Below are 22,916 nucleotides of genomic sequence, written 5' to 3'. Positions count from 1 at the left end.
AGTCAATAAATTTGAAATATTGTGTGATAATTTGTTGTATTTAAATCATAATCGAACATTCTTCTGAGTAACCATTTAAATTTTTTAAATTAACCATTTATAGCGTGTAATCGTTCCTTGTCACATCGATCAAAATCAAGAGTATAATACAATATCTTGTGCTAGGTATAGACTTTAACAAAAATAAAGAAAAAGAAAAGAAAATTGAAAGGAAGAAAGTGAAAAACTGACTATTTTGGGTCTTTTTGATGAAAAAAAATTAAAAATCAAATCCAGTCGTCGGAAACTATGATTATTTTATTGTTTTTCCGAATTTCATTCTCATAATTTGTATATTTTTGCTTTTATTTGTCCATTGCAATTATACACTGGAATTTTAAACTTTGCTTTCTTTGAATTACATACATTTCACATATATTTCAATGATATGAATCCATGCTGTTACTAGTGCAATCCAATGCTGTATATGTATTTTCTTTAACACAAAGAATAAAAAAAGCATGGACAGGCTAGAGCTTTATTGAAGCACACCGACTTGGAAAGTGTATTTTATAATATGGGCCAAATATCAATATTATATGTAAAAAAAATTAAAGTAATCCTACCTTTTGCTTTATGAAAATGCACTACAGTGCATTCCTATATCATAAAATATTTCTTCTTCGAAAGCAAATGCATCAGAAATAATTGATTTTTATTTGTTCACTTGCACAGTCAGTCAAATAAAAAGCATTATGATTCGTTCACAAAATTTGCAAACAAAATGGATAACTAACCTATTAGTATGAATTATTATACATTTATTTAATTGGATATATTGTAATTAGATGATCTTAAAGTTAATTCAGTGAAATGAAAAATTATGAATTCAAAAATATTCAAACAAATAAAAATGAATTGACTACAATTAAGGGAAATTACTTAGTTACTTTCTTAAAATAATTTATGTCTAATTAATAACAATTTGAACAGTAAAAATATTTAAATGATAAAACGACAATAATGCAATAAACAATTATTTCTAAGAATATACATATTTTTTCATTTGGCATTTGTCGTATAATATAAAATTATCCTCAACTAGCATTTCTTACTAAATATTTTTCATAAGAAACATTTTCATTAGATAGATTAATTTTTTATAGATAAAAATGAAAATCTTCACTTCCTGTTCAGTTATTCCACGCAATCTTTTCTCTTTTGAAGAATATTTTAAGATTCCATTCCATTTATAAAGATTTCTTTTAGATGATGTATGACTCTGAAACAAATATATGATGGAATATAAGCACATTTTCCCATACTTTATGCAAACGCATTTTCTCATAACTTATTCTAAACACAGCTCTGCTTCAAGTCACAGCTTTCAATTTCTACTGAAAATAGCTTTTAGCAATTTACTCTAGCAGAGGAAAAAAAAAAACTTTTACGAAAATAAATATGAAAACTGTCCCAGTATAGACTCTTCTTTCGTGGGTACGGTATACACTTTCCAGAAAAGAGTTTAGATTTTAAATCCTTGAGATACTTGGACCATCTATCATTCATCTTAGACAACTTGTTGACAAAAGATGTATCAGCAGGATCTACTGACTGGTCTATCCATTTAACCGAAATTCTGTTTTGACAGGCTAAGCCCGTTTCCCAAAGCTGTTAAGTTTCAGGAACTCAGCTGATTTGCTTATGAATATACCTGGAGAATCATACCGGAAGGGATTTCCAGGGATAGAACAAACATAAACAAAACTGCAACATCAGCTTACCTGGAGGTTCTCACATAGATTTTCTTTTTATAAAATGTTTGTAAGCAAGGTATCCAATAATAAAATAGTGATAAGAAACTAAACATTTTTATTTTAACATTTTATATGATTAAATGTATGCAGATAAACAGTTAAACAATCATTAAGATTTAAACATATTTTTATTTGGATATTTATTTAATAGAAAATTCATTTTTTTAGTTAAACTGAATGTTTTTGATTATTATATTAAAGATATTTCTGTAGGTAGTATGGGATATTATTCAAAGTGCAATTGACTAATACATTTACTGAATATTAGCTATAATATATGATACTATTCTTATTTAAGTCTTAATTAAATGCGATATTATATTATATTATATTTGAAATTTTATACGATATTCAAAAAGCTCAGAAACTATATAGGAAGATCACATCCTAAGGTGCAATTTTGTTTCGCATATTCTCAATCGTGAGTATGAAGATGGTAAATTCATCTGTAGTATGGTTTTTAGGGTATCTTCTGTTGCGGTTGAACTGCAGTGTGATTCCACAAGCGTTAATTTTTGTTTCGCCATACCTAAAGCGGACATTACTGGCTCTTTCTTCTTTATCCTAAAGACAATAAATGGAGATACCAATTTAGATATGTTGAAAATTTTCACAATCCTTCGGATTAAAATTACGACAATGAGATTCCTCAACAAACTGGAATACCACCACATTGAAGTCTTTGAGCAATTCTCCAGAAAACGAATAAATCGTGAAGTCCAATTCAGTAGCCTCTTTGATTATCAGATGTAACCGATTTGGATTTTTTTTAAATGGATTTATACCAAAGATTTTGAAGATAAATTTCTTGCCGTGTAGCAGAGGAACTCGAACAACAAATCATCTTCTTTATTCCTTCCATAACTATTCATATATTTTCGAAAATATGATAAGAAATCGGGTGTCGGTTAAATAGATCACGAACCACCAAGAGATTTTACATTGAAATTTGTCACATTTTGAAGACATGCTTGATTTAAACGATTAAATTGCATTACTACTATTTCTAGAATTTTCGGTTTCACTTTAAAAATTGCCTTTCAATTCAAGAAAGCTCTGTAATTTTTTTTTTTTAATTAAAGGGTAAACATTTAAGGAAATCTTTCAATATTGAAATGATCTAAGCACTTGTTTAATGAAACTATGCAGGTACCGGAAATGACTGGATATCAAAGAGAAATTTCATACCATTTTCGTTAAGTGTGGCTCATTGATGCTTTGTTGATGAGAGACGAATTTCAGAGAGAAGAGGTGTACAAATGCCACAAGGCTTATAGGTTGTCATTACATATCTTAGCGAGGTTCTCATTTGAATATCAATTCCTTAAGATCATGGGCTATCATTTCGGAATTTTTCGTGAGTATATTTTAATTTTAATTAATATCCCTTTTTCGATAGATAAGCTCAAACATTCCAGTATTTTAAGGTGCCTGAAGTCGAACATTCTCAAAATTGAGATGGTTAATATCCGAACGCTGCCAGAAAATCTGCTTATGAATACTGAATGATCAATATTCTGCTATTATAGTAAAGTTTATATGCAGCCAAAGTCAATTTTTCTGATAAGTTCACTTATGAATAATAAATCCAATCACATTTTTTTTTTACCATATAAATGTTTAAAGAAGAAAAGAATAATTATATATGAAAGTAAAATGAAGAAAAAAGTATTGAAAATGGTTAAATTTCATTTGTCTCGTGAAATGAAATTCGCGCATATTCATCAAATCCAGATTTATAAGAAATAGAAGAAAGAAAAAAAAATATATGTAAGTTACAAAAATAATATTTTTTCTGACAATATAAGACATAATGTGAATAGAATTAACATGACAAGAAAAAGTCTTCAAAATTACACAGAACTAGTATTTCGATCGAAGATAATCGAGATTGATTAAACACATCTTGTACACTGCATATATAAATGCTTGAAATAAATTTTCTATGTGTCTGTCTATCTGTCTCTTTGGATTCTATATAACCTCTTGTTGAATTCAGAGAACGAAGCTTAATGATATAAACCATAGATTTATATGACTGGATTACTTCTAATCTCATTAGGCAACCATAGAGGAAGAGTTAATTATTGAATAAAAATTTGAGATTGATTATTCTTTCTCTGGAAGGAAGATAAATAATTATAAACATAACATTATAAATTTTATTCGATAAACTCTTGAGACGAATTCTCTTTCGAAATGTAAGGTTTATCTTTTCAAATTTTTCAGTAAAAAAATTATTCAAAATTTGTTTATTTCAAGAATAGAATAAGGATCACAATCTGACGAAAACTGATAACAAAACTCCAGGGCCTATTCAAGTAAGTGTGGAATCCTTTGTATTATTATTATTATTAGTATGAAAAAAATAAGTATCTATTCAATGCAATTTTTAAAATCTTTTAATAAATAAAAATTACACTAGAAACATTGTTAAAAATTAATGTTCTTGCACGAAGTTTACATAATATTTTAATCTAATTATCTGTGGAGTTTCTGAAAGTTCCAGTTATTTTGAAAGATGAGATACAATCCATCTTTTTGAAGGGAAATTTTTTTCCCAATAGATTGCTTAGGAAACTCTTTCCTCTTCCTCAGAAGAATGCCTTTTACTAGAAGATGCTTTTAATGTGTTATTGATTGAATCAATGAAATGTTATGGAAAACATTTTCGAAAAATATTATGAAAAATCAAGACAATACACATTTTATCAAATAGAAAACAAACAATTACTATCAAATGTAGAATAAATACTCAAAATTTCCATCAACTCTCAAGGACTTTCTTCCAATTACAGTGAATATGTGAATATGCCAGAAAAAAAATACAAAGGATGGTAGAATTTATTCCATTAAACAAGAGCTAATATATAATTATAGATTTTTTTTTTATCTATGAACAGAAAAAAGACAACGTTTTGCTATAAACTTCAAACATGTTGCTCATATAAGAAAACTGAAAATATCATTTGTAATAATTTTTACCCACAAAAGGTGTGATACATAGTCAATATCACGAGCGCGTTTTCGGAGATTTTTGCTAAGCGCGTACACATTAATAATTCCAATTTTGATGTCACCTCTATTTCGGGGAAATCCAAACTTCCTGCAACTTTTCTCCGTATTAACGCGTACTCAAGAGAGTATCTCTTACGCTCTCAATTTTTAAAAAGGTTTAATAATTTCGAGAAGAACAATTTTTTTCTCAAAACCATGTTTTATATTAATTCAAAAATCCCACAACTGTATATGACACTTTTTTCGGAGAAGATTGTCTTTTCATATTTATGCATAGAGGAACTACAATGGTTTCACATTATTATTTGTCATTTTTGAACTAAATCACAGTAACTGAATTTGTTGTCATTTTCAGACAAATAATTTCACCAGATTTTAAAAGTTATTTTAATTATATTAAATTAACTTGACATTAAAAATTGAAAAATTGTATAATTTTCAAAGAATGCAAAAGCTATCGAACACTGTAGAATTTTAAATCATAAAAAAGGATTCTGTAAAAATGACAAATAAAATTTGGCCTTCAATTATTTAAATACACTTGAAGAATTTTCAATATTTTATGTAACATATATCTACGTTTACAAATTAATATCATTCATAATACTTCAAAGAATTAAGAATTATGAATTAAATTTAATTTAGAATTACGATTATACTCAATCCTTAAAAGAATATATAATTTAATAATTTGCAAATGATATTTCAATATTTTACTTTTTTTTTTTTTTACTATCGGAAAAAGAAGATATTTTACAGTAGATTGAAAAAAAAATTGTTAATTTGTCAAACAACAAATTATTAAAATCATTTTGAAAAATAATATTTAATCACTATATGTAAATTATAAGCTAAATATTTAATGGAATGTCATATATTTTAAAATGACACTTTCTCTCGCGACATTAAATGAAGCCATCAATATATTTGAATTTAAAGTTTGATTTTCTATAATTTTTCATGGCAATTATTGGGCAATATGTATTTTAAGTCAGGATCAGAATTAATATTAAATATTTTTTCGCATATTATTAACAAAATCATGCTTTTCTTCCGGTTCCAGGCATTGGGAAATCTCTTAGGCTTTTTGTCCACATTTGCATATTTTTTCATTTACCTTACCTCGAAATTATGTGTCAATAAATCATTTTTGTGTGTACAACCATATTAATTTATAGAGTTATAAATTAATATGGTTGAAGAAATCTTAATTTTATATTGCGACAATAATGCTAATAAACTTATACGATTAGAAAAAAAAAACCTTCTGATAGATTTCTACTAATCGCAAAGAAGAGGATAACATCATAAGTAACTTAAGATGTTTGAACTCATTATAAGGAAAAGAATTTAAAAATTATCAATTTCAAGCTATCGAAGATAAATTGCTAAAAGTCTTTTCTAAATATAAGGCAAATTTTGGTAATAACACTAAATGAATTTTCATAATATCGCATCATTAATATTTACTACATGATTTACAGTATTTTTATGATGATTATGACTTCTTCATATGTAAAAATGGTTGAATCCTGAAGGCTAAAAAGAAGCGCTGTTAAAACGTTCGTGCCTTCCATTCATATTTCCTATTTTAAGATAAGTGGTAAAATGTTTATATTCAATTAAATATACGAAGAGGTGTAAAGCTTTAAAATTAAAATTTAAAGCTCTAAAAATTGTGCTAGAAGGCTACATTTTGAAAAAGAGCAATTTTCTATTTCAAAACTTTGATATCTTTTCATATTTTCTAAATATACAATATTTATATTGCTTCTAAAAATATAATTTTGTTTGAATTGTGCTATAGAAATATGCACTCAGAATGTTCACAATGCGTTACCAAAAATCATACATGTTTCTTACTATAACCAATATATTGTTATTTTTATGATTTCTATCATTTTATGAAGTATTTATTACAAAGTTTAAGATATAATGCATTGTAAAATTTTAACTATTTAATTTTATTTCGTTAAATTTAAACTGATATGTTAAATCCTACATTTCTTTATTGAGATTTCAAATCTTAACTTCATTTTATTGACATTATAGTTTTAGTTGAACCCATTGCGAAGAATCAAGTATTATATAGATAATATGAAATGGAAATTAGATTGAAATACATAATTTACTTGGCAATGCAATTAGACGAAATAAGTTCGCCATTTCTCAAGTCTTTATCGCCTGGACAAAAAGAAAAAGGTCTCATTGACACTCGTTAACTTTTTATTTCTTTAAATTAGGTGTTTGCATTTCGTTCATGAAATATTCATTACAATTACACAAATTGCTAACAATACCGAATGAGATCTGTGAACCAAAGGGGATATAATAGTTTTTACCTCTTCTAAAGAAAGAACATGTAAAGCTCGAATTTTAGAGGAATTATTTGAATTAAGTTCAATTTTCTACATGTTTTTGCTGTTCTTAAATCTTTGTTAATAGAAATCTTCTTTACATTCAGAAAGACCAAATCTTTTGGGAAATTCTGGCTAAATAATTGTTCCACGTCAACACATTTTCTTTGTTGAAAAATTCTTTCTTTTATTTAAGTTGGAACTAAATTAATTCAGAACTGAATGAACCCAGTGAATGCTAATCGCTGGATTAGAGAATTCATTGAATGAAGACTTGTAAGAGCACTAAATTTTCAAACCACTTTTAAAAAATTAACTTCACTTTTTAATGTATCAAATTAATCATCGTGATGAAAAGATCTTCAATACTATACTTAAAAATTAAAAAAAAATATTTATATATAGCCCCTCTTTGAATATGGGGATAATATCTTGAATGCCTTTATTCAAAACCTTAAAAGTTATCTTTAATTTGAATAGAAATTTCGTAACATGACGTTCTTTTCCTATATATAATTTGAAGGCGTCTTATTTATCAAAAGATTTGTTGAAAACATTATTCCAAATATTTTTCACTGCAACAATAAGTAGATACATTTCGGTAATTACTATAAATAATTATCTGATTATATTGTCAGAATTATTAGAAACATAGCTTTGATTCTTCTTCTTATTTTTTTCTTTTTGAAAAATAACCAAAGAGAATTTTTTATCTCCTTACAGCAAAAACATGTAATTACAGTTAAAATCTTGTTTCTAAACATGTAATTGGAGTTGAAAGCTCTTTAAAAACATTCTTATTTCGAATTAGGAGCAACATTTTATAATAAAATTTATATAAAAATGAAATTTTTCTCTTTTAAAAATAAATAATTTCATGTATAAATAATCACATAGATTTTTTTCTCTAATTACACTTCATCACGCTTTTCTGATTAAGGTAGTAAATCAGGATAGAAAAGTTTCAGCTTACAAGCTTAAATATTTTAATACTTCTATATATTCTTACACTATGTAATCTTACCTGGAGACTAAACTAATTTACTTGGCTTTGCATATAAATTAGTTGGCTTTAAGGTTCCAATTTAAATTCTTCTACTTTAAGAAATTCATTTAACTCTTGACATGGGTAATTATTTTCTTATGAAAGATGAAATAAACAACCAACGAAAAGATGATATAGAGTAAAAGGCAAAAGTTTAAATGAAAATAAAAAAAAAATTATGATTCTAATGCAAAGAGAATTTGAAATAATTTATAAATTGTTTTGAAAGCACTGTTAATTTAACTAAAAGTAAATATGAACTTTAATGCATAACCAAAATTTTTTAAAGAACCATTTGATATAGATGTTTTAAATATCCTTTGAAAAGACAACTGAATGATTTAATAAGTTAATTTGTTACTTATTGGCTTATGTAAATACGTTATTTAAAATGGGTCCATCTCATTCACTTTACTTTGCAAATCCTAGGGATCTTTCGTTAATTTTTATTTATTTTATTTTTTAAAATTTATTTTTAATTTTTATTTTATTTTATTTTTATTTATTTATTTTTTTCTTAAAAAGACAGTATAATTACGTTGAGCTACAAATAATATACATCAAACTTTGAGATTCCTATCTTATCTCGAAAATAATTGCGATTCTTGACAGTTGGCTTCGCGTAATGAAACACTTTCATACTTTCAAAATATTGCGTAGTGCAGCAACAACCTCTCATTAAAATGTCTATCTCAAGAAAATTCTAGACAGAGATAGAAATAAATGAAGCAAGATATCGATTGCAATATATGTCAGGAAACACATAATATTTGGCAGTAAATATATGAAAGTGAGAAATGTAGTCCATATAATTCTGAGTGGGAAACGGTTGTTAAATACAAACATGAGTTTTTATTAAATTATTATTAATTAAAATGCAATAAAGTTTCTAATATCTATATTCAGTCCTATTTTTTTTGAGTTATAAATTGAATCTTTCAAAGAATACTTATTCCTTGTGGAAATTTAAGAACTGATGCATTTTGGAAAATGCAAATAATGTATACACAACAAAAACAAAAAAAAAAAACTTATATATATATATATATATATATATATATATATATATATATATATATATATATATATATATATATATGTTTTACTTTTTCAATATTTATAATACCTTTAACATTTAGATTTGGAGAAAGAAACTTCTAATATACTTCTTAAACAACTTCAAATTTGCGATGAAACAAATTTGCATCATCTTCTATTCAATAGAAATAATAACGTTTGCATTTCCACATTTTTTAAAGTTAGATACTTTAGTTTTACTTTTCATTCAAAAATATGTAGTCGTTACACTTTTGATGATTCGCAACAATTCAATTTACGAAATTACAACCATAGTGGATAAGTTTCAATTAGACTTGGATGACAGACAATTTATAATCTCCAAAAATTAGTTTTGTTAGGACAAAATATTTTTGCGTCGTTTGCACAACGGCTGGAGAAATAATTTTTTAAAAGTTGAATAAAATCTGCTCTCATCTATTTCACATTCAAGAGAATTAAAAAAAAAAAACACATTTCAAATATTAACTAAAAATCTCTCATATAATAAATATAAGTACCTGGCTTCATTTGATGGATCTACTATTTGTCCATTTCTTCTCCAAATAAATCTCATTGGTCGATCTCCACTAGGGATGCACTCAATCAGGCAACGTTCTCCACGCCTCGCGCTGAGTACCATAAACTTGGAATGAAATTGAGGGGCGCCTATGAATCAAGAAAACAAATATGAATTGTTTCTTTAATAAATTAAATTATAATATTTTATTTAATAGAAAATGTTAATTAGAATCAATAATCAAATGCTTTTAAATGATAATATGTTACTAAAATCTCCAGACAGAATATTTTATAATCTGATTTATCATCAAGTTACTACGCAAGTGCAAGGCAACACTTGCATTGAAGCAGAATGTGGAAATGAAAGTCTTGCAGGGAATTATCAATATATTCTACATTTTCTGGTGAATAGATCTAATATTTTCATAAGTTAGGAATAATCCTCAAGAGAGACATTATCGTTATTAATATCTGGTAGTAGTGTTGGTCCGGAAGCAGGGAATTAACATTCCAGGCATTGCAGCGTTTTTGGGTGCACCAGTATCTATCATAAATAAGGTTTGAAAGCAATGGGGTTTTATTAAAACACATTTTTGGAAACGTATTCTATACCAGAAAATATTATATTCAGGTGCGTTCCACGAAACTATTATCACTTCTAAGAAATCTTTAAATTGTTGTCTCTTATAAATGTCTATATAAGTCTACATATTTTAAATTGCATTATTCGTCATTAGAGTGGGATTATTAGCTGAAAATTCAGGCGAAGACTTATGATAATAGATGTTTCATTTCAAAAGGGATTACTTTGTGCATCGAAAACCGCAGATGAAACTGAATATGGCAAAACCTGCTTTGGTTGTATTTTTGTTATACTACTTGCCACTGTGTACAGGAAGTGCTGACAGGTATATAATTCCGAAATGTCTTAAAATTGCAGTTCCGATGCTTGAAGATGAAGATGGGTTATCTTGAGATCTTGAATATTACAAATATTATGCTACATGGTATTCAGATTATGAAATAGTATCATTTACATTATGGATATAATAGTAAGAATAGGGTACTCAGATGAACTTTATCACAAAAAACCACGCTATAACATATATAAATATAAACTTGATGAGAGAATTTTATAACTAAATCGTATAACGAGGCACCAGATATGTTTCAGATATGAATTTCCTGACATATATTTCACTTCCTCAACAATTTTGTATATATCTGACAAATTCGGAAGTATTAGAAAAGATGGAAGATATACTGTTAGTTTAGATATTTAAGTTTAATGCTGGTATATGGATTAGAATCCAAATCATACTATTATGAAAATATATAATTATTTTTTTTACTTCAACTTTTACAATAATTTTTTAATTACAACTTACAAATTTCACATTTTTCTCGTTTTAACTAAACTTACGTTCATTAATAAAATTTCTTCATTTAGTGGAAACATTGCGGTAGCCACAAACCGACATTAGCTGTGAGATTTTGGAAATAAGTAGCAAAAAAATATTTTTTTCATCGGTAATACATTCTGCTTCAGGATTTTACTTGAAACTCTTAAGACTGAGATATGAAAATGCATTTAATTTTTATTAAAAAACTTTTATTTAAAATACTTAAAAAATGACAAATTCAATATATATTACTTACTATGAACTGTCAATCGTACAACTGTACTTAGGCCTGATCCAACTCCATTATTAGCTTCACAGAGATAAAACCCAGCATCAGAAGTTTCCACGCTCCTAAAGTTGAGAGACCCATTGACAAGGATGTGTACATGCGAACTACTGACAATGGTTTTAAATCTGTCCGGCGGATGATCTGTAAAAGAGCACAGTCATCATGTGATGAAATTAATTTAAAATTATAAAAAAATAGTTATAAGTAGCCCTTTTATTTCAACTTTTACATTGGATTATCTGCTCACAAGGAATTGCTTTTGAATTTAGTTCAACATTTATTTATTTATTTTTATATTTTACACTATAGAAATTTTGTACATGGTACATAATTAAGCTTCGGAATTTTTTTATAAGTCAAATATCACATAAATCATTTAATCATATTAATCTATTAGAAAGAGAACTTCGTTTGAAATATTACCGGGGTAAAATTTTACATCTATAGATTTTTTCACCCTCATCTTAACATTTATTAAAAAAAGCGCCTTAATTTAAAGCAATTTTTAACGAAATGCTTGGTTTTCCGCTCGATTTTAACAATTTTTTATTCCTGCCAGAGAATCCTATTGCGAAAATGAGATATCCCCAAAAAGTGCAAAAATCACTCTGTGCTGAAAGCTTTTGTTTGTTGCTACATATATTAAAAACTATCTGAGAGAAGTAAATAAATTTTGGAACAATGGAGTTCTTTAGATGGATTTCAACATTTTTTTTTAGTTCATGTTCAAAAATTTTAACTTGCGAATTTAAAAATTAATTAATAATATAACATATGCTTTTTTATTAAAGAAAATATATAGCTACCTATTACTACTATAATTACTTACTCAGTTTAAATTAAGAAATGTTGTCAAATATTGTTTATATCTTGTTATATTTTTAAAAAATGGGTAATATCATTTAACATTAGGAATTTAAACTTTTAATTACTTATATATCATCAACAATTTATTCAAAATTTCAAAGTATTGTATATATTTGAGAGGGTTTTTTATCTAAAGAACTCAGTGTAAACAGCTCTGTATTGGAAAATTGGGTATTGCTATTTGAAAAACTTGAGTTTATGCAGATGACACTTTGCTTGAAGAAATTTTTCATAGTCGTAGAGAAAATATTTTTACAGCGATAGGCATTTGTAGTATTCGTGCATCACAATTATTTTCGATATACAGAGCAGTTTCGAAAACTTTTTTGATTGAACTGTTCATGAACACAAATATATGGCTCTTCTGCTCAATCTCACTTACTGTTTGCGCCGCAGTAGCTGGACGCATCAGAAATATCAAGGCTTGAAATGAAGCGAATAAATATAAACAATTTTAGATAAAATAAATAAATAATAATATACATTGAAAATGGAATTTTTGTGAAATTGTAAACATTTTTAGAAGCATTTTAATGGCCCTAGAAGGAAATCCATATGGCACTTTAAAAAATGGATTATGTGAATTTGAATGGTTGAAAACATTTTGTAATTTTTTAAAAAAGAAGCTATATTAAATAAATGAAAATTGAGTACGAAAAAGAGTATTTGGGTTATTTAAAAATCCAGTAGAGAGATCACCAGTCAATTTCATGATGCGATTTTTTTTCTCTTCAGTAAATTCAAAGTAGAGAATTGAGTCATTGATGTATTAAGATGCGTTTATTCTGATATGAAATATGTATTTTGATTTACTTATAGCTCTCCGCTTTGAGTCCTTATTTCAGCCCTCCATTCGGAATATGTGTACGTGGGAATTAACTATAATAATTTTTTATTCCAATGTATTTAGTTTTTGATCGACAGTTTGGAATATCTACCAACCAAAGATCAGCTATGCAGAATTATAGGTTAAAACTTCTTTTTCATATACGATATACAGTCTTTGAAATATGAGCTTGTTACTCAATTGGACATAAATACATTTTGTTTCAGTCATCCATTCAAAGTACCTGGAACTAAAAGAAATCTGATGATAATTTACTGGATATTGCCTGAAAATTGTTATGCCAGAATTTACATAGGATTTTCTGAAATTTTTGGAATTAATAGTATTAGATCAAACATTATTCTATTTTAAAGTTTTTAATGAAGTAAAAACCCTTAAGAAGTTTATCCAAACTATTGCATATAATCAAAAGCGCAGTTGCAAAAAGAAAAGAAACAAACAAAACCGGTGAAATCCAGCTTTATTCCAGCATCATTAGTCCCAGAATCATAAAAAAATGTGTCATTTGAAAGAACTTAACGTAAGAGATTAACGTTCTTAAATATTGTTTAGTTAAAAGTTTTATAAGGGAAGTCTATATATTGAAATAAAGGCAAACATCAAAATGTCCTAAGGCAATACCTCTTTTTCTCATCAAATTTTAAAACTACATCAATAGTTGTTCCAGGAAACCAAATTTCATTTACTTAGGTCAATTCATTTCGAAATCATGAGCTAACAAAATTTTGACTTTCTAATGTTAAAACTAAATTTTGAACTTTTAATCAGATCTAGAAATTTATTAAATTAATGAACAAATCTCTTTTTTGATGTGAAAATATAAGGAATTTTACACATATTTAAAATAAAAGAGTTATTTTCATTACATGAAAAAAAATCAAAATTAGAGTCTAAAAATTTTAAATTGCAACATATTTAAATTTTCCGAGTATTCTAAAGACAAGACCATGTTTTAGGAACCTGCAAAATTGCAGTTCATTCTTAATTGTAGTTTTCCCGTCTCGTTATGTTTTGTATGGCTTCTAAACTAATGTATTTAGGGGCGCATTCACAAATTTCAAAATATCGACAGCTTTTTATTTGGCATTGAAATGCTGCTGATATTACATTCCTTAAAATAAATATCATTTTCTACATTATTGTAAGATAAAAATATATTTATCGCTTTAAAATTGCAACAGTAATTAAAATTAAAGATGTGAATGAATATTAGAGTGATGGTCTGAAATTTTCTTTTCATGTTTGTAACACGTATACATATATTCATGACTTCATTTAAATCTGTATACTTAATACAATGAAATCTTTGATAAAAATAAGCATTTGCAGATGACCTTGAATTAGCCATAAAGCATGAAGGAAAACTGGTTTATATTTAGAAGTGAATGAAATTCATTTAGTTTTTTTTTCTTGTATGCTTGTAAAATAAGGCGGTTTAATGTCCGTTAGTTACTAGTAAGCAGTAATAATAAGAATAGTATACACTGATAAGGAGATGCAGAAAAAAACGCAAAAGATTAAAGAAAACTAATTTTTTTCCCTCTGAAAAGGTAACATATAAGTTTTAACGCTGATCTTGATAGTTCCTTTTTAATCATAAAAATATATCTAAATATATATATTTTGCTCACACACCATAACTTTCTGCATTGGTGATTTCAGCGTGATGACGAATGCCCAGGTGCAATTTAAACAAAAGTTCCAATGTTTTTCAATATTTCTTTGCAATCATAATTCTATAGATATTTTGTTATGATCGAAATAGCAATCGACGTTTATATATGGATTGTAGTTTTACAGATGCCTTTAAAGTGCACAAAAGAAGAAAAAAAAACTAATATTACCATTGTGTAGGGAATATCAAAATCTTACACATTTAAATATAGAAACATCCCCTTAACAGAAAAAGTCAAATATCTTCTGGTGTAATCATGATATTTTAACCTAAATTTGCGTTCCAGACATCTTTTGCCCCATAGAGATATAATCAAATCCCATGACATCAAAAATGTGTTTGTTGTAGGAAATTTCAAAATTTCTGAAATTTTAAATTTATATAAAACTATCTATGAAAATTTTAGTAGCATATTTTTTTAGTATTCATTAATACCTTTAAAATAACCTTTAATTTTCACATAATATGATCGATTCCAAAATAAATCTGATTAGCTCCTTTTTTTTTTTTTTTTTTTTTTTTGCCGCGACTGCACTAAATGCATGCATTTTTTGTCTCAAGAACATGAAAAGTATATAGAGAAATTAGTAAAAATCTTCAAAACACAAATTAAACTATTTCTTTATTTTTACAAATAGAAATGTCATTAGAATTAATCATCGCAAATTATTTTTCGATAATCATTTGCTAAGATACTCTCCATCAACAATGTTCCTTGACAGATAGGATTGATTAAAACAATAAAATAAACGCCCTCAATTAATTTTTTCATGTTAGAGTAACTGCACGGTACCAATTACATGACAATCTGTCGTATAAACGCAGTTCCTGCGCCAAATTATCATTTCATCAACAAGAAATAAAACACCGTTACAGCTGCTAAGCTTATAGGTAAAATGGTTTATTTAATGAAAATCTTTTTAAAGTTAATTCAACAGTGGCAGATTAATCACTTCTGTAAACACTTTAAAAAAGAAGAAAAAAACTTGCTTGTCATTCGACTTTTTTTCTTTTCTTACTTTTAGCTCACTTAAAAAAAAGGCAGGTAAAAAAAAAGGCAGGAAAAAATGAAAATTAGACACAGGTACCTGTAGCGAAATTTCAAGATAAGAGTGGTTGTGACAGTCTGTCAGCTTGCGGATAAATTATTACTGATGGACCAGGTAATATATAATAATATGGATACCAAGTTGTAAGTTAGCTAATTTTTATTGATATCTTGGGTTTGATAAATCAGTTAGAATGTTTTCCTAAAATATACAGTATTTTTGCTTTTTTTTCTGAACTATAATTCTAGTATAAAAACATGAGTAAAATATATTTTAAAATTGGAATGAATTATTTTTCCTTCTTTTGTAAATTTAACCTTACATCAAGCACAGAATTATAATATTTCTTTCCAGTTTTCAGATTCTGGCATAGAACATTAAGAATGGCACTTTTTATATTATAAAATAGTATTTCTTTAAATATAAATGATTAACAATAATATTAATTGAAGACATTCCATTAATTTGACAAATTTTGATTACAAAAAAATGTTACTAAACAATAAAGGAAAGCTTATCTTAAATTTATCTCTAAGTGTATCAACTGAAATGTGACGTAATAAAAATCTTTAATAACATTATATTCAAGTTAAGTAATATATTTTTTTTTATATTGTACGAAAACAATTTCTCGAAATATATTAAGGGAACATAATTATCGTTTTCAGAACTTTTCCATTTATACATAATTGTTGATAAGACTCATATTATTCAAACATAACAAAGAAAAGTTGCATTCTAAATTAATTTCCTCATGCGTGAATGAATGCGTGACGCCAGTTAGTAGGCAGCTTGTCGAATCCCATTCCAACTTATCATTCCGACAACGGCAACAAAAAATAAATAATAAAATATCTTTACAACTTGGTACAACTAGTCGGCGAGGCGGCTCATTTAACGAAAATCTTTTTTAAGTTAATTCAACAGTGGCAGATTAATCACCTCCGTCAGCGCTTTAAAACAAGGGGGAAAACAAGACAACTGTCTATTCTTCCCTCTTTCCTCTTAGATCACTTCAGGAAAGAAAGAAAGAAAGAAAGAAATGGAGAAAAAGAAGAAAGATAGGTACCTGTAGCGACTTTCCAACGTACGTGTGGTTGTGGCACTCCGTCCGCCTGGCAATCAATTATCGCTGATCGACCAGCTACTGCATACGTGTCGCTGGGCTCAAGAATCCATCGTGGGGGAACTGATCAAAGAAAAACCAGATTTATTGTTAGTTTTGTCTTTTTATCTCTTTTTCTTTCAAAATATCGAGCGGACTTTGAAGATCACTTTGTTGACGTTTGACCAACGTCTGAATCCTAGGTATAAGTGAAGATCGGTTTTTGTTTTGATGGATTTTCGGAGTGCTGGGAAGAAAAGATTCAACAGAACAAAAAAATTGGCACTTCTTTTGTTCTTTTTTATTTATTTTGTTTCATACCCAAAAAAAATCTTGTTATTTATGAAGAAAGGATTTATTTGAATCTGTAGTACTATTTATTTTTGAAACGTTTTTATTGTATCTTTTATTTCTGTTATATGAATGAAAATTCTCGATTTAATTCTAAAGCTTTTTTTAAACTCTTCACCTTGCGTTTGAAGTTTTATGTCTTTAAATCTAGCCACCTCAATTTGATAAAATTGCGATATTTTATCTTTCTTATTCTTTAAAATTGCTTCATAAGAGAGATATAAGGAATATTGTTTCAACTATTAAAAGTTGAGGCAGGTAAAATTTATTTATATTTTTTATTTTTTGCAAATCGTAAAAAGTAACAGAATATTCCTTTGATTTCAATATTCCATTAAAATATTCGTCTTCAAAATATCAAAAAAATCTTCTCTACTTTTATTTTAAAATTATTCATCGCTTCATGTATATTAAATACAGATCTGATGCAAGTTAAATGTAAAACTTTATAAAAGTATCATCCCATCACTTACTGGATGCGAGAAAAATGTTTTTAACACCAAAATAGAACAAAAGTGGGTTGAATATGTTAAACCCTAAACAATACATTTTATTCTGGGAGAAACCTAAAAGGAATATTTGCGCTTTCGGTAGCAATAAGTTAAATCCTTTGTGCACGTGAAGCTTTGCATATTATATTTTAAGAATAAAATAAGGACTTAGCAATTAATTAATCATTGTGTTTATTTCTAGAAATCATTTTCACTTACTTAATAGCATTTTGATGTATTATGTTACATCTACTTCATTCACGCATAAATTATTCATGAAGAGAAGTGAAACAAAATATTTAGTTCACAATAACTTGAAGCAAGTTAGTACTCTTTAATAAAATCTGTTTATTGTTAGCTTTTCAAAGAGCTAATGGATATCTTAAGTTTTCTAGTTAGTTTATTTAAAACGAGTTATTTTCGCTCAAATTCAATTAACTACTTTTCCAAGAATCGTCAAATGAGAAAGCTAAATAAATTCTTTCATATTTTCGTTGACATTAGAGGAGAGAAATTTAATATAAAATATTTATGGAACTTCGCTGAAATCACACAGAATGCATTAATGAGTTTATTACTCCAAAGGAAAATCTGTTAATTCCATTAACCACTGAAGTCCTAACGGCATTAGAGTTTTGAAAAAAATATTGTTGGAAGATAAAAGGATTTAGACACTCACTGCGATGTTTAATTAAATGAGTAATTGGAAATTTTAAACTTAAACTGCTTAATGATGAGGTGTTATATATCTCCGTTCTTGAAACCGAAACACTTAAGTATTTTTCTAAACTTTAAATAATTTTGTATAATCCTGGGAATAATCTGCCTAACTTAAAAGATAAGATTAATCTTTTTTAAAATAAGCAACTTAGATGGTCCAAGATTGTTGGAAAGTTTTGAATATATGAATGGATTTTCATATATTATCTGCTAAAAATTTTTATTTTCCATTTTGTTAGTAATTTTAGAAAAAGATAATAGGAAATTTCTTTTTTTATGACTTAACATATCGTTAAATTTTTAATTATACACAATGGAGGGAAATAATTCAAATAAATAAATTACAAAAATATTGTTAAAACACTTATTCACAGACTTTATGGAGACTCAGAATCAAACTAATATGCCAATTTGAAAATGAAATATAATTAATAAAAAAATAGTTTTTGAAACAAGTAATATAATTTTTTAATTCAATTCCTACTTAGGTCAACAAAGAAATTTTTTATTTTAGTTACTTTTTAATAAATAATTATCAAAAAAATTATCAAGTATCAAAAAATTAGTGATTTTTCACCTTTCGTATTCTTCACCTTCACGTGAAAAATACTGAAATCCTTGCATTTTACCGATTGAGCTACTGCCTGTTGATTTCAATTTTCATTACAAACTTCTAAAACTCTATTTAAAGTGTTAAACAATAATTTAATTTAATTAATGAATTAATATTTGAAAAAACTGTATTAACATGAAGTTTCATCCACTAAAAGTTTAAAAAAAATGTATTTGAACTTGAGTGGAGGAAAAAAAAATATTTTATTAACGATTGAAAATTTGAACAATATATTTAAACATATATAGGAGAGTGTGAACTAATAGTAGGAATTGAAAAAAGAAAACAATAAGGATGTAAATCAATATGATTTGTAATTAATCACGAATTTTAACAAGTGGATTATTATATCAATATTGATTCAAATAATTCACTCTGTATTACAATTATGAAAAGCCGAAATACAAAACATTAAAAAAAAATGCAAAGTACGAAAAAAGGAATCTGTGCGGTGGTACATTTAACTTCCTATTTTTTATTGTTGCTCAGAGATTCATTTTTGACTGTATTCTTACAAAAGAATGAATTTTTTTTATGAATTAATTGAATAATTGAGTTTGCAAGGAATATATAAAGAAAAAATAACATACATACAAAAATAACAGATCATATAATTCAAAATTCCCCTTAAAAATTTGTTCTTAAGTTTAAAAGGTATTCCAAAGTATACAGGTTTTAAATTTAATTTTATCTAATAATCTACTAATAGTTTAAATAATTTTATTTGGTTCAAAACTGGAACTTCAAATTTTGACAGTAACTAAAATAAATTGAAAATCGTACAAGAAACCCATTAACTTATTTACTTTGTATGTAAGATTGTTATTAGAATCTATATTTATTCCTTGAACTAGTTTCCACTTTAAATATTTATATATTTTGATATAAGAGAAATAGCGGGGAACTTATAGAAATTCTGATAAGTCTAAACTATTTGCAACTTTAAATACGTAATAGATTATTATGATAATACATCAACAAGAAAATATAAAATACTTCATATACGTCTTCATATACATATATAAAATATAGTTCATATAGTTCCTCATAAAATACATAATATAACCATTTTTAAAAATTCATTTAAAAAAAAATATTATATCATGGAAATGCACTAAAAATCAACTGTGCATTATTGAAAGAGATGCCAACCAATGACTAAATAAAAAATGAATATTTGTTAAGATTTGTAATAAAATCAAAAACAAAAGTTATTTAGAAAATAATTCGTAAGATTTCCGAAGCTCATTTAATTAAAAAATGAATGTGAAACAGAATTTTTTAAAAATTAATATTCATTACTTTGTGCATACATATGCATCCTTTACTGTATTATCCTTTACTTTTAAGGTAGTGATAAATACAAAACAGTTTTATAGGAATTATTCAAGTATGACTTTTAAATTTTAATTTATTAGCTTAATTGAAATGACATGCTAATATGTGAAAGTATACATGGTATACTAATAATTAAAAACAACGAAAGCCTCTAGTATAATATACGCTTTTCTTTGACATTTACTAGATGATCTTTCAATATTTACTGTTCAGCTTCTATCTATATAATGTTATCTAAATACATCCATTCGCAATTGGGTTTTCTTCGACAATCTCTCCACCGATGTTATTAGATCCACTTATAGACCAGGCCATTTTTATTAAATCATTATTATCTCATTCTTTGCATTCTCAGTCTAATTTTAGCTTCTTTCTATCTCTTATTATAAATTTCCATCCTAATTGTATTTTTATCTGACCTAAAATTTTACTAATAAGAAAAAGATTTCCATACAAAATTTCGATTGATTGTCCTTATATTTATTTCACAAATATTCACAAAATGCAAATATAATAACTGCATTGACTTTTCAAATTTATATAACGTCTGACTTTCTTTATAGATTTTTTAATATTATTTAATATTGATAATAAATTAATGACGGTAATAGAATTTTTTTTTGTAAACTAATATATTTGAAATACTTTTCGCCAACATGGTTGTATGGCTTTAAAATCTTATTTACAATTAAATAATTAAATATACTTGTAAATTAATGCTGTTTAAAAATTAATTTACAAACATATTTAATTGAAAATTCGAAAAAGATAATGCTCGCGATATTTTCTTTATGCATTGTTTCTAGATAGCATTATGACATTTTGAAAAGAGACTTGGGGACATTAAGCTCTACTATCTAAGTTTCAGACTTTTTTCTGAAGATTTTTTTAGGGATTTAGGTTTTTGAGTAACATTTTGTCATATAGGATTATTTTGTTAAGTAGGAAGATTCAGCTTTGTGGGAAAAGAATGTAAATCGTAATTGCCGATAAATGAAACGATTCGTTAAAAATTCACAGAGAAAGCTCTGAAAATATGATGAACAAAATTCTCTTTATAGTTCAGTAAACAATAAAATATTATAATTTAATAGACAATAATATTTAAGTTTCGACAGTTAAATTTAAAATGTTCTCTTATTTTATTGAAGCAATTCATATTTCAAAATGTAACAAACAAAAGAGAAAGGTCATCTCCCAAATCTGGAAGAATTTTTAATAAATTATTTTTAACCTTGTATTTTTATAGAATACACTTTATTCTCAATAAAATATTTTAAATATTGAACAGAATATCTTCTATAAAAATATTACGGTACAAGTATTATTTCAACTTTTTCTTATAAATTATTTATCTTATTTTAAACTATTAACTATCCAATTGCTCATGGCATGTTTGAATATGTCTACTCTAATGGCAACAGAATAACTAATTTCTGAACTGCGAGAGATAGCATCTGTTCGCATTGGAAATAGATTTACACACACACAAAAAAAAGATATTTTATTTTTGATTATTTTGAGCATTTTTTTAGTAAACCAAATATACTAATACAAAAATAACTTTTTTTCATTATCCACATATTTTTCACAAATTCTAGAAATGAAAGAATCTACTAAACAGAACTCATCTAGAATATTATCGAATAAAATACTTTGTTATTAGAATTTAAAATTAACTATTATTAAACAAATTGACAAGTACTGAGTTACAACATTTGAAAATATCATTTTTGTACATCCGTTTTGAGTGTACATTCGTTTGAAAAGCAAGATGGAGGATTGCTCTAAGATATAAAATGCATAGTAAAACAACATCCATGACAATGAAATAGAAATATCATGTAAGATTATTTTAGCGAGTTTTAAAGAAGAACTCTGTCTTCTTTATATTCTGAAAGATACAAGCATTCCTTTGAAGGCATTATTAATTTGTCTTATTTTTATAATACTGTCGTTTGTATATATTTGACATATTTTTTTGAAACTGCATATAAGAATATTTATTAATGTCTTAAATTTGAAATTTTTACCTTCAGACATTAAAAAAAAAAGAACCTAGATGTTACTGTAAAATAAATTTCCTTTTTGAAATCAACATTACATATGCCATTAAATTCACATACATTTGTAAATAATAACATTCAATCATTCTTTCACGTTTTGTTCATATAAATATTTGGTGAATTCCAACAATATATTTATATTCGACCTATATTATATTTTTTGCTTTTGAGTTCATTATTTTAATGATGAATTAATGCAAAGTCTGAGTTTTCATATAGTCCCCAGATCCTATTGGTCAAATTTAGGAAATATCCTTCATACATGAACATTTTAAAAAATTACACTCTCCTTTGAATAAAAAATGGCA

The 22,916-nt window shown here is 26.3% G+C and overlaps 1 protein-coding gene across 1 annotated transcript in view; it reads right to left on the bottom strand.

The window, feature by feature from the left end:
• Positions 1 to 22,916, bottom strand: part of LOC129980683 (cell adhesion molecule Dscam2-like) — a 550,882-nt gene that overhangs the window by 160,660 nt on the left and 367,306 nt on the right. The window contains exons 10-12 of the mRNA XM_056091064.1: positions 16,994 to 17,113; positions 11,454 to 11,627; positions 9,794 to 9,941 (exon numbers count right to left, since the gene is read on the bottom strand). Of these exons, the coding sequence (XP_055947039.1) occupies positions 9,794 to 9,941; positions 11,454 to 11,627; positions 16,994 to 17,113 (442 nt within the window). The remainder of the gene's footprint in view (positions 1 to 9,793; positions 9,942 to 11,453; positions 11,628 to 16,993; positions 17,114 to 22,916) is intronic.

This window comes from Argiope bruennichi, chromosome 8, assembly GCF_947563725.1.
Source record: "Argiope bruennichi chromosome 8, qqArgBrue1.1, whole genome shotgun sequence".
Classification (NCBI taxonomy): domain Eukaryota; kingdom Metazoa; phylum Arthropoda; class Arachnida; order Araneae; family Araneidae; genus Argiope; species Argiope bruennichi.
This window is presented reverse-complemented; position numbering and strand designations above follow the sequence as displayed.